General features: G+C 48.3%; 1 protein-coding gene across 3 annotated transcripts in view; it reads right to left on the reverse strand.

Moving 5' to 3' along the window:
* The window catches only part of FCHO1 (FCH and mu domain containing endocytic adaptor 1), a 57,394-nt gene that overhangs the window by 3,667 nt on the left and 40,100 nt on the right, over nt 1-13,627 (reverse strand). For 2 of the 3 annotated variants that reach the window (XM_072601691.1, XM_072601692.1), the window contains exons 10-22: nt 8,940-8,984; nt 8,565-8,649; nt 8,129-8,153; nt 7,281-7,338; nt 5,698-5,882; nt 5,527-5,551; nt 5,211-5,262; nt 4,933-5,024; nt 4,560-4,832; nt 3,620-3,705; nt 3,178-3,265; nt 1,521-1,632; nt 6-161 (exon numbers count right to left, since the gene is read on the reverse strand). In XM_072601691.1, coding sequence (XP_072457792.1) covers nt 6-161; nt 1,521-1,632; nt 3,178-3,265; nt 3,620-3,705; nt 4,560-4,832; nt 4,933-5,024; nt 5,211-5,262; nt 5,527-5,551; nt 5,698-5,882; nt 7,281-7,338; nt 8,129-8,153; nt 8,565-8,649; nt 8,940-8,984 — 1,282 coding nt within the window. The remainder of the gene's footprint in view (nt 1-5; nt 162-1,520; nt 1,633-3,177; nt 3,266-3,619; nt 3,706-4,559; nt 4,833-4,932; nt 5,025-5,210; nt 5,263-5,526; nt 5,552-5,697; nt 5,883-7,280; nt 7,339-8,128; nt 8,154-8,564; nt 8,650-8,939; nt 8,985-13,627) is intronic. The other variant, XM_072601693.1, reaches the window with a different exon arrangement.

Raw genomic sequence — 13,627 nt, forward strand, 5'->3', positions numbered from 1 at the left:
CACACCTGAAGAGCAGGTCAGCGTTGGGCTGGAAGTGTTCAATGACAGTTGTGTGGACCAGACGGAAGCTGAGCACAGGCAGGGGCATCGTCCCACTGAACACCCTCACGATCCCCGCAGGGAAGGACATGGTCATCTCGCCTGTCACCTTCACCATGCAGCTGTGGAGCACAGAGCTCAGAGGGGGCACCTGGGCCCGATCCTCACCTCCACAGAAAAGAGCTTTCCAAGGAGGAGCTATGGCACAATGGATGGAATGCTGGACTTGGGGTCAGGAAGACCAGAGTCAGTCCTGCCTCAGACACTCACTAACCTTTGGAGACCCTCAGTCTCAGTTCCCTTGTTTATCAAATAGGGATCATAATAGCACCTACCTCCCAGGGGTGTGAAAACCAGATGAGATAATATATGTAACACTTGGTGACCTTAAAAGGTGCACCAGGCTGTGACTGCTGATCATTCTTGTATTTTATGATATTTATTATTTATCTTAGATTTGTTATACACATCAATTCTATAATATAAATATATAATGCTCAAGGTTGCCGTTATTACCACTGTATTTTATGTATTATTCTGTTTATTACTTATCTGACTTTTCTTATTATATAAATTCCATAATATAAACATACAAAACAAGTTTACAAATAAATAAAATTGAATATTTAATTATATGTTTAACATATAAATATTTTAGCATATAAATTTATTATATTATAACGCGATATATAACACAATATATTACAATATAATATATTGTTACTTATCGTATTTATATATCATATAAAATATTTCTACATTATTTTATAGTATATAGAATATAGAGCAAATTTACATACAGATAGTTCTATATTTATCGTCATTTTATTATTTTAAATGTTTTATTAATATATGACCAACTGGTGTATAGTGGGTATTCTATCCTTCTCTTTTGCTAAGACCTGTGATGTTCTCACTTGGCGACGCAGCCCTCCTCTCCAGACACAGACTCATGACTTATCTGCACTTCTAGTTTCAGGTATTTGCCAGGGGTTCTGAGAGGTATGGTCAGCATGCGGCAAATGTGAAATCAGGCCTACCCTCTTCCACCCACTTTGTCACGCTAGCTCTATTAGGGATATCCTGGGCCTGCCACTACATCTGACATCACTCTGCTGTCTACACTGCACTTTCTCATCCACGATCTCACTTGAGCCTCAGAAGTTGAGGAGAGGATGGTCAGGAGGCCAGCAAGGGCTATAACCCTATTTTACAAAGACAGAAACCGAGGCCCAGAAAGGTGAAGAGACTCACTCAAAGTGGTGCAGTGTTACTTTAGGGGCTCTCTATTCTCATTTTGGTTCTATCTCTAGTCTCCAGCCCTGGTCTGTGTCCATTTGACCATCCAGCGGCCTGGGGGGATCTTTAGGGGAAAGGACTAAAGTGGCCTGGGAGACAAAGTAGAATGAGTGATGGAACCCTAGTCAGACATGACCCCCCTCTTTCCCCCTCAACCTCATCTATTCCAGTTTGTGGCCTACCTGGGGGCATCCTGGCCCCGGAAATAGGCATGGATATACTCTGTAAAGGCTGTGGCTACAGGCAGGGCATCCTGGGAGCCTAGCACCACGGGGCTTGGGCCCCTGGAGATCCCTGCAGAGGGGAAAAAGACAAGACAGGATCAGCTTTCAGTCCCAGGGGCCCCTTCTTTTTTTTTTTTTTCTTATTTTTAATTTATTTATTTATTTTAAGTTTTCAACATTCATTTCCACAAAATTCTGAGTTCCAAATTTTCTCCCCATCTCTCCCCTCCCCCTGCCCCAAAACGCCAAGCATTCTTATTACCCCTATCACCAATCTGCCCTCCCTTCTAACATCCCTCCCTTCCCTTATCCCCATCTTCTCTCTTGTCCTGTAGGGCAAGATAAATTTCTATTTATTATTTATTACCTATTACCTGTATTTCCTATTTTCCAGTTGTACGCAAAAACAATTCTCAACATTTGTTCCTAAAACCTTGAGTTCCAGCTTCTCTCCCTTCCTTCCTCCCCCCTCCCCCATCCCCATTGGGAAGGCAAGCAATTCAATATAGGCTACATACGCGTAGTTTTGCAAATGACTTCCTTAACAGTCATGTTGTGTAAGATTAACTATATTTCCCTCCATCCTATCCTGCCCCTCATTTCTTCCATTCTTTCCTTTGACCTTGTCCCTGCCCAAGAGTGTTTACTTCTAATTATCCCTCCTCCCATTGCCCTCCCTTTCATCATTGTCCCCCCCATCCCTTTCTCCCCCACTTTCCTGTAGTGTAAGATAGGTTTTCATACCAAAATGAGTGTGCATTTTATTCCTTCCTCGAGACAAATGTGGTGACAGTAAGCCTCACATTTTCCTTTCACCTCCTCCCTTTTTCTCTCCATTGAAAAGTCTTTTTCTTGCCTCTTTTATGAGAGATAATTTGCCCCAGGGGCTCCTTCTCAAAGAATTGTGCCAGGTGATAAAATAACAGGCGGGAGAATCCTTAGGAATAATCAAATCTGGCCTCACTTTACAAATGTGGAAACTGAGGCCCAGTGAGGGGAAAAACTCATGAAAGGCAAGTCTGGGGCAAAGCTGGGACTCAGAATTACAGAATGTCCCAATTAGAAGGGAGGGACTGCAGAAAGGAATGCCCTTAGCAACAGGTGGTCCAGGCTCTCCTTAGAGTCCTCCAGTGATGGGGAGCTCACTACCAACCTAAGGTAACCCATTCCACTTCTGAACAGGTCTCATCCTTCCAAGTTTTTCCTAACTTGGAGCCAAAATCTGCCTGCCTGGGCTTCTTCCATGCACTGCTCCAGTTTTGCCCTCAGGGGACACACAAAAAAGGCTAATCCTTTTTCCACATGAAGGCTGGCAGGCCTCCCAGGAGGTCTCCTCTCTGACTACTACCCAGAGAAGAAAATTGAGGCCTGCAGATGTTAACTGCCCAAGGACACATGGCTGACCAGGGCACAGCTGAGGATGGGAACCCTGGTCTTCTAAGTTTAAATTGAGTCAGTCAGCCAGTGTGGGGACATACAAGACAGGCCTTGACCTCAAGGAGGTTACAATAGTCCAACAGTCTTCCGTGTGCTCTCTCTCAGGACCCAAGCCCTGTCCGCTGCACAGGAAGTTCAGGCCCTCCCTCCACCCCTGCCCCGAGAGCCCAAGACATACCGAGGCCTGACTGGGAAAAGCCACTGCTCCTCTCCGGGAGGCTGCTAGGGACGGAGGAACTCAGCGGGGAAGGGCTCAAGGAACGAGACTGTGGAGCAAAGTGGAGGTCCTTGGAGTGGGTCAGAGGTCATATCTGACCATCTTCATTAGGAAAATAAAGGCCCAGAACCGGGAGCTGGGGTGTGACTCCCTACTCGAGGCTATGTGGGCAGGGGTAAGAGCACCCCATGGGCAGTGCCCAGTGCCCACCTCCCCTTACGCTGTCCTTAGAGTCTCTTTCCATTCCTCTATGCCCCCCCCTCCATTCTAGCCATCCAGGTTCCCCACTCCCTGCCCTGGCAGCTGGCACAGCCCAGAACTTTCAAGCATCATGTACTACAGGAAGTAAAGCATGTGCCGAGGTCAGCCAGCCCTAGGCCCCAGGGGGCCGGCCTACCCTTACCAGGTCTCCATTGCTCCGGGTGAGGGCACTAGGTGTCTTCCTGGAGTGGCCTCTTCTGGGTAGCACTGCCTGTCCCTCGCGGACCCCTGCATAGGGCAAAGTGGGCAGTAGGTCAGAGCATTGTGGGATGAGAGATGGGTGAGAACAATGGCTGTAACTGTAGTAATAACACATTTGTATACTATGGCATGGCTTGCAAAGCCTAGATGTGCGTACACGCACACACACACACACACACATATGTGTGTGTGTCTATAACATCTCATTATTTGACCCTTTCAACAACCTTGTGTGGTAGGTGTTACTGCCATCCTCGTGAGGAAAACAGGGCTGACAGGGGCTGAGTGACTTGCCCAGGGTCACGCAGCCTAAGTGTATGGGGCAGGATTTGAACTCAGCATCCATAAGATACACATTAACAGTGATTAGAATTTCTAATAACACTTCAAAGTTTACAAAGTGGTTTCCTCACAATAGTTCCCTCCCTTCAGGGTGTATAAAGATTATGTTCTCAGTTTTACAAATCAGGAAACTGAGGCTCAGAGTGGGGAAGGGAGACATCCTAGGTTGTATACCAAGAGTCAAGATAGCGCAAAGTGCCTTGTCCTCCAGTGTCCAAGGCTAGGGTCTTTTCCACTACATCCCACGGCCTCCCTTCCACATCCATTCCACCCCCATCCCTCCAGGAAGCTTGGAAAGGAAGGGAAAGGGAGAAGACTCAGTTTCCCTGAGCAGATTTGTCTTCAGAGGCTCTATCACCAGGAGTATGTGAGCATGGGCTAGACCTCCTGGGAAGACTGAAGAGAGAAAGAGGTTGGTCTAGACCCATCAGGGCTTCCTGGGGGGGCCCTCCCATCTCTGGGATTCTAAGATCCCCCGAACTTGGGAGAAATAGACACTTTGGGAATGGGCTAGGGACAGAGGAGGGGGTCAGACTCACCATCACTTGCCCAGGGGTCAGGGTTGGGCTCAGATCCTGGAGGTCCCCCTGACGCAGTCCAGGCAGGGCAGGTGTGGGGCCGGGCTGGTGGGGAACTAAGAGGCCTCCTGGCCACAGGGGGGCTCTGAGGTGTAGCTGGTCGGGGAACCCAGGAGTCTGGAGAGGGACCTGGGGCTGGATGCGATGGGGAGTCCAGACCAGAGTCCTCCACATTCTCTGGGGAGGAGGAGGAGAAGGGGGAAGGGCTGGAGGTAAGGCCGTAGCTGCCAGAGCCTGGAAAAGGGTAGTGGGAGAGGAAAAGCAGGGGATCAGAGAGATGGGAGTCTAGCTGCACAGCCTGGCCTCCTCTAAGTGGCCTTCCCCGCAGCATCACCTGGAAAGTCTTCTGGCTCCAAGGTTGACTCCAGAGGAGGGCCAAAGAGGGCCTTCGACAGCTGCACGTCTGATTGGGGCTTTTCTGCACATCTGGAGATGGGGGAGGGGTGGAGTTTACAGCTGGATCCTGGCTCCAGGTGGTGGGGAGGGGAGGGATTAAACACAGGGCTCGAGGGGAGAAGATATTGGAGCACAGGACAGGGGTCCTTGGTGTGGGAGCACATAGATGCACCCTGATTTGTTGCACCCCCTTCCCTCCCCTGCACGCATACACACCGGATGGCTCTGGAGGCTGAGTGAGGCCTCAGTGGTTTCCCTGACAGCTCCCCTGTAAGAGACCCCACATCTCAGTTTAAGTTTGCCACACTCCCCCACCCATTACCAACAAGATCCGCCCACCTGGAGTCCCCAGAGGCCCTCCTTCCCACTCAGTCCAGCCACTCAATCCTATAGAGCTCCCAGGGCAAGGACCCAGAGGGCTGGGAGTCCCTGAAAGAAGCCAGGCGCTCCAGAAGGAGGCTGGGGCCAGGACCTGGTCTGAGCCCATCTGCTCCCACCGCCCCCCAGCCTGGCAACAACCACTGGCACTTACGGGAGGAATGGCGTTTCATGGTGCCCTGTGAATGGAACAGGGGTGTCAGGAGGTGCCCCCAACATCCACCCACCTATCTGCCCCATGGGGCCTCTGCTCTCCTTGGGCTACAACGACCATGACCTTTGACCTTCCACTGTTCATCGTCTCCCCCACTGCCCAGCTCCTTACCCCAGGGCCTGGTGGCAGGATCAGACTGCCTGCCGTGGCTTTGAGCTGGGCCGCGGCAGCCTCGGTGTCCCGGGACTGGCTGGGCGGTGGGGCTGGTTTGATCTGTACAAAGAACTTTCGGGGCTCCTCCTCATCGTCATAGTCAGAGTCACTAGAGGAGCAGAAGCGTGGGTTCTCCCGCTCTGGTGCTCAGGGGTCAAGGAGGCAAGTAAAAGACTGTGACCTCCCTCCTCCCCCATCTCCTGCCTCCACTACAGGCATCTCCACATCATGCCCAAGCCTTGAATGGAGACAGCCTCTAATTCCACAGAAGGTCTAGCAATAATTTCTATTTGATGATAGACAGTGATGAACAGATGGACAGATAGGAAATAATTTCTCTTTTGGTGATAGAGATGGAATCTGAGGACTGAGTTCTAATCTTGATGCTTGGGCCTGTCTCCTCATCTGTAAAATGAGGGATTTGGACTAGATGACTTTTAAGGCCCCTTCTTGCTCCAAATCTATGATACCATGTATGTTTCTGAGGGACCCCTGACATCAAAGGCTCTATCTCTCCCCACAGAAGCAGCTAGGTGGTATCATGGGAAGAGCCAAGAAGACTTGAGTTCAGATATAGCTCCAGAAACTTACTAGCTGTGTGGTCCTGGGCAAGTCACCTTACTTCTGTCTGCCTCAGTTTCCTTACCTGTAAAATGGGGATCATGATAGCACCTATCTTCCAGGGCTATTGGGAAGATCAAATGAGATCCTTTTTGTAAAGTTCTAAGCCCAGTTCTTGACACATAGTAGGAATGTAACGAATCTTTTTTCTCCTCCTTTCCTTTCCTTCTTTTCTTCCTTCCTCCCTCCCTTCCATGGACCAGGGGTTCCCTTAGAAATATGTCTCTCCCTACACCCCAGTAGTCCCACATTTCTTTTCTCACCCAAGGGCCTCCCTGAAGGTAGACAGCATGTCATCCTCATCATCATTAATTATTATAAGGGATGGAGACTGCCTCTGTGATCTCATTGACAGAGGGAACTCCCAGGTGAGCTCCTTCCCTTTGCCAATTCAGGTCGGTCCCTGCCACTCACCTGGAGCCCCAAGAAATGCAGTGACTTGTCCAGGGTCACCCAGCCAGTATGTGTCATCAACAGGACTTGAACCTAGGTCTTCCTGGTTCTAGATCCACTATGCCACGCTGCTTATTACTGATTGTTATCACTTCTGTTTTCTTTCCAAGTCAACTCTAGAAAACTCTCCAGATCTATCAGTCGCAGAACTGTATTGGCGGAAGGAGTGTCTTTACCTGGGAATGCTCTAGGCTAATTAAATCAGAGCCCAATCTATTATTAGTCATTATTACCATTATTTCATCTTCAGTTGGCTCCAGGGTCCAGCACCTGCTAGTGGCCTGGCTGCCATTCTCCATGTTGACCACAAGGTGGTGATCATTCACCACTTTCCAGGCCTGAATTCTGAGCTTAGCCAGGCCCAGGGTAAGGGCACCTGGCTGGCTGATTAGGGGGTGAGGGGGACGGCAAGGCTCTAACTTGGCCCTGCTCCCCAAGCCCCACTTCCCTGGATCTGGGAAGGATATTGTTCTGATTGACATCCGGCCGGACGGTGAAGCCTTCCTCATCCACTACAGGGCAGGTCTGGGGGAACAGGTGTATCAGAGGCACTGGGAAAGGAGAAGGCCCCTCGCCCCATTCCATGCCCCCTCAGACCGACCCACCAACCCTCCTGGAAGAGCCCAGGCTCTCCTTTCCCCCTTCCATGCTGAGCTGTCTTCTCAATCCCAACACTTCATCTCCCACCTATGGCTTTGCACTGGCTCTGCCCCATACCTGGGAGGCCCTGTCTCCTCACTCCCAGGCTCCCCTACTTCCTTCAAGACCCAGCTCAAGTTCCACCTTCTGCCAGTGGCCCTTTAGGCACCGCAGCAGCTGTGAATGCCTTGAACTTTATATAACCTTCTTATGCTCCATAGTACGGATCCCGCATGTCCCTAGACAAATACATGTTTTCTTCCACATTAGGATGTCTACTTCTTGAGAGCGAGGTCTGAATTTTTTTGCCTTTCTTTTTATCCCTAGCACTTGGCATGGTGCCTGGCTTAGAGCTTAATAAATGCTTGCTGACCAGTAGGTACAGACTGGTTCCAGGCTCTGCCACTGACCCACGGTGTGACTTTGGGGAAGTCCCTTTGTCTCTCTGGGTCTCAGTTACCTGTACCAACTCCCTTTCCCTTCCTCCACTCCCTGAGAAAAATGAATGGTCTTTAAGATCAGTTACGTCAAGCTGTGGCATGCTGTGTTCTCTGACTAGGGGTAGGAGTCACTCTGCCTTCATCCTCATTCAGTACTCAGCCTGGGGCCCCATCCAGTAGAACTGACAGATCTCAGGCTTGTTGAGAGGAGTAGAACTCTCATGGCCCCTACTCACCACTGATTCAGCCTCTGGGGAGTCCCTGGAAAAGGAAGATCCCAAACCATTAGAGACCAGTTCCCTCAAACTTCCAGTTTCCTCAAATCCCATCTTTGCTCATCTCCCTTCCCTTAGACCCTCAGCCCCTCTGTGCTCAGTATCCTCCTCCCAACTCCTTTATTCTCTCAGGGCCTTGTGTCTCACCCCCTAATCCTCCATCCCAACCCAACTCTCTCCCCATCCCAAGGGTATCTTAGTCCCATGACACTCCCTTCTCCTCTATTCCCACTCCTAGGACCATGAATCCCAACTCTCTCAATCCTGATCCTTGGGTCTCTGATCATCTACTATCCCCAGCCCACTCCAAGTCAGGATCACCCAAAAGAGGGGAAGAAGGCCTGGTGACCACTCTGAGGTGGGACCAAGGCTCTCTGCAGGGCTAGATAAGTCTTACGATGGCCGATGTTCACGCTCCCTCCGGCTCAGCCCAGGGATTCGGAAGGGCCTGCTCCCACCACTGCCTCGGAGGCGTCTCCCACCTGTGTATTGGGGAGGGGGGAATAGGGAGGGAAGGGAGGGGATGGACAAGGGCATTGAACCCCAAGCGAAGGGACAATGGAATCTGGAAGCTCCCTGAATTTGGATGCCGGGGGTGGGGGAGACAAGGAGAAAGGAAGGACCCCAACCTATCCGGCCATGCCACATCCCCCTTCCCCTCCACTGTCCAGTTTCAGGGGTTCTGGGGTCTGACCAGACCCTAGGACAGGGGTAAGGGGCTAGGGGGTGGGGGGCCCAGGCAGGGCCTCCAGGGGCCCCCACACGTACTTGCCTTCCGGAAGGGCCATTGAGCTGTACTCCTCAAAGTCTACGACACCTGAAAAAGAACAAATGGGAAGACCCAGTAAGGTTCTCTTTCTTCCCTAGGTTCTCCTGCCATCTCTATCTGTTGAAATCCAATCTTTAAGGGCTATCTACATCTCTCAGAATCAGATTTTCAGAGCTCATCAGGTTCAGAAATCATTGAATACAATGTTCGCCTTTTTCATAGATGAGGAAACTGAGGCCCAGAGAAAGGCCAAGGCCATATAATGGTAAAGGCAGGGAGAGAAACTAGATTTGTTAATTCTTAGTTCCTAGATTTAGAGCTAAGTCTTCAGGTTCATTCAAGTCTACCTCTCCCTAATTTTACAGATGAGGAAACTGAGGCTCAAGAGGTTAAGTGACTTACCCAAAGTCACACAGGCAGTAAAATGGAAGAGCTGTGATTTGAACTCAGGTCCTCTGATTCCAAATCCAGAACTCTTTCCACTTCCCCTACTACAGTACCTCACTATACCCTGTGACCTTTTCATTTCAAAGTAGACAACATTAACACTAACTTTGAAAGAAAACAAATTCTTCCACACAGTTTTGCCTTCACAAAACTCCCTTCTTCCTCACAGCAAGCCTCCTCTGGCTCCTCACGGCACAGCAGTGACTTACAAGGTCTGGCAGGGTCTACCAAGTTAGCAAAGTCCGGCCCCCAACTACGCCTGTTGTCTAAAGACCAAATTAGCTTAGTGGCCTACTTCCATCCTCAAGAGGTAGGCCATTAGACCAGTCTTTGACCATGGCATCCCATGAAACAAAGAAAAATACAAACTAGGTCTCTGTCCTGTGTAGGTCCTTTTCACTTTTGTGGAGACAGTCATAGCGTAGAGAAACGGGGGGAGTTGGGCAGAAGATGCAAAGAATCATGGTTTTGAACCCATTTATGAACCTTGAATTAGTGCCTGGCTCCCCAAACGTGAAGTTCTTGTCCAGTGACAGATAGGCTGACCCACTATAGGCTACAGGAAATGAACCCCAGGAACAGAGAAATTCCCTATATAAATGGGACCAGTTTTGAAAAGAAGTTTCAACTAAAGGATAAGACAGCTTCTGGGCTCTGCTCAGAGGGGCTGATACAAAAGAATGGGCAAAGATGTTTCAATAGGTGTCCACGGGCAACAGAAGAAACCTCATTTCATGGGACATTCAGTGATTTTTCTTGAAAAGAATTGTCACATACATACCAACAATTCTTAGAGAACATAGAGGACATAGAGCAAAATGCCACAAAGAGCCTGAGATCCTCTGAGCCATATCGCCAAGCATTAACCTTAATTAACATGACTTCCACATGATAGTGGGTACAAGAGAAGATGGTGAAAATATGTTGGAAGAGATGGCCTAAGGATTAAGAAATGAAAGTGGTCAAAGGTCCACTGACTACTCAAAAGTCTCCCATCTGAATCACAGAATCTGAGCATTGCTGTGTGGGCCAACCCATACACAAAGGAAACCCCACTATAACATACCTGACAAATGATTGTCATGCTCTTTCATGGAGACCTTTGGAGAGCTCTAATCACCAAGAAGCTTTCCCAAGTCTTAACTGGCATCTTTCAGTATCTACTCACTTCTCCTGGTTCTGCCCTCTCTGATCAAATGGAATAAGTCAATTCTTCCTCCACATGACAGACTAGAAAATAGTTTGTCACGCCCTGCCTCCCAATGCCCATGCCTCTTCTCCAGGCTAAACATCCCCACTTCCTTCAATGGATCTTCATGTGATTTGGGACTCATGGACCTTCATCATCTTGGTTGCTCTCTGATCATTCTCCAGTATGCCAAAGTCCTTCTTAAACAGTAATCCCCAAACTAGGAAGGTAACCATGACATTCCTTGTATTCTGGCACAGGCCTGGACTACTGCACTAGCCTACTGGTGGGTCTCCCTCCCTCAGGTCTCTACTCTAATCTATCCTCCACTCAGTTGCCAAAGTGATCTTCCTAAAACATACATGTGACCATGTCACCTATGACTCTCAATAAACTTCAATGGCTCCCTATCACTTCTAGGATAAAATATAAAATCCTCTGGCATTCAAATCCCTTAATAACCTGTCCCTTCCCACTTTTCCAGTCTTCTTAGATCTTAGAGTCCTCCCCCATGTACTCTGGGGTTCGGTGACAATAGCCTCCCCGCTGTTCCTCACACAAGACACTCCATGTCCCTATGCCAAGTATTTGCACTGGCTGTCCCCCATATCTGGAATATTCCTCCTGCTGCTGCCTTCTGGCTTCCTTCAGGTATCACCTTCTGCCAGAGGCCTTTTCTGATCCCTTTTAATGTTGGTACCTTCTTTTTATTGATTATTTCTAACTCATCTTGTCTCCTTTTTGTTTGTACATAGTTATTTGCACACTGGGCAGCTAGGTGGCGCACTGGATCGAGAATGGAGTTGGGAAGACTCATCTCCCTAAATTTAAATCAGGCCTCAGACACTAGCTGAATGACCTTGGGCAAGTCACTTAACCTTGTTTGCCTCTGTTTCTCATCTGTAAGATGATCTGGAGAAGGAAATGGCAAACCATTCCAGTATCTCTGCCAAGAAAACTCCAAATATAGTCATGGAGAGTCAGACACAACTGGAAAAAAAAATGAACAAAGGGCAGGATCTGTTTTCTGCCTTTCTATTGCCAAAACTCAGTACAGGACCTGGCACATAATAAGGGCTTACTAAATATTACTGACTGCCTGGGAAACTAATCAGTACTTTCTATGATTCCCAAAGAGCTCCCCAAAACAAAAACCCCAACTGAGAGTCTTCCATGATGTTTGAAGGCTATGAATCATGGTATAACAGCATCTCTGCAGAATTAGAACAGTAGGTGATTCAAAGCAATGGAAATATCAGAAGGTCCTAGGATTATGGGTATGGAGTTGGAAGAGCTCTCAGAGATCATTCATTTTACAGATGAGAAAACTGAGGTACAGAGAATGACAATGAGCTTCTCATCTTCTCATAGGTTGAATGTGGCAGGCTTGAACTGGTAGGGATGAACTTATTGCAGTCTATCGACAGCAATGATCTGCACATGAGAGGTGGTAGAACTGATACCAGAGACACATAGGATCAGAAAAGGAGGTGGGTCAGTCATATGGTAAAGGCAAAGGATAACAGATGGGGAGCTTTAACATCTCATGGGTATCCAAGAAGTATCCAAAAGACCCAAAGAGGTCTCCTATGCATTGAGTTATCCTCTCTGGAGGATTATTTGGGGAGATGGAGAATAATTACCCCAAATGTGAGGGCATGGAGGAGTTAAGATTAGAGGGGATGCCCACACTGATGGTATCATGCAACCATGGGAATACTAGGGTGAAATGGTGAAACGGAAAAGAGTATCTTGGCTCTTCCATTTTACGACTTTGGGCAAATCAATTCACTTCTCTGGGCCTCAGTTTCCTCATCTACAAAATAAAGGGCTCAGCTTGGAGTGCCTCTGAGATCCCTCCCAATTCTACATCTATGACCCCAGGATCTCAGTAAAGAACTCTTAACAATTTATTCCCATCCTGAATCTTACACACCTTAATTAGACTATTCCCTTGTAACTCGTCCCACTTCTCTTAATTGATAGTCAATGAAGCCTCCTTCCCTCATAGTTGGAAATCATCTTTCCCCTCCTTGGAGCTTCCTGGATGCTTCTCTGTGCCCCTGTCATTGAGCATGCTAGTAATCTGGGTCCATGCTCTGGCTGCCACTAGGCAGTGAACTGTGCGGGGCAGGCGATGGGTGTCTTATTTATTCTTGCATCTCCCACAGGGCTCTGCTCTGAGTAGGTGCTCGATAAATGTTTGTTGTTTTGGGTCTTATGTCCCCAGTGTCTCCTAAATAACAGGCATTTAATAACTGTTTATAGAATCAAATGGCAGAATGGATAAAGGAACTAATGGCGGCAGCAGCTCCTCTTTTTAAAGTCACCAAAGCATTTTCCTTACAATAGACCTCAGGAGGAGTTAGGACCAGTATTAATATCCTCAGGGAGAATGGTTGTCCATAGCCCTGAAGAGGTGATGGTACCATTGTCTTCTGCCTTGGCCCAAAGTCATATCTGAAGCAAGTTGAACTTGAGATCCTAGGAGATCCAAATGACTTCCTGGATACTGCCAAGACTCAGTGGTCTAAGACAGATGGCTCTAGATGGAGAAGGACTGGATTTATTTGGTATGAGGGACTCCAAAATGAGAAAACTCCCTCTACCAATGCAACCTGGCCTGGGAGGTGTCTGGAGCCCTAAGAGATTAAGTGCATTGTCCACGGTCACTCAATCAATATGTGTCAACGGTTAGACTCGAACCCAGGTTTTCCTAGCTCCAAGGCCAGATCTGTCTCCACAATGCCAAGCTGCCTCTCTGAAGGGATACACTTTATTCAAAAGAAAAAGGTTGTAAAGAAAGGGGAGTGCCTATTAAGAAGACAAACTCATGGAAAGAAATAGAGGAATCAGAGGGGAGAAATAAACATGGCAAACAGCAATTGGGTGACCATCAGCAGAGGAAAAGAGGAAGACATTCTCAGCAAAGTATACTATGAGCTATGTGAACAGACAGAGGAAATATTTGAAGTCACAAGTCTGGCACAGTGGTAATCATGGGGACTTCAATGATCAAGAAAAGCATTAGTGCTTGCTTTCTTTCTCTCTGTCT

The sequence above is a fragment of the Notamacropus eugenii genome, chromosome 4, assembly GCF_028372415.1.
Source record: "Notamacropus eugenii isolate mMacEug1 chromosome 4, mMacEug1.pri_v2, whole genome shotgun sequence".
In the NCBI taxonomy this organism is placed as follows: Eukaryota; Metazoa; Chordata; class Mammalia; order Diprotodontia; family Macropodidae; genus Notamacropus; species Notamacropus eugenii.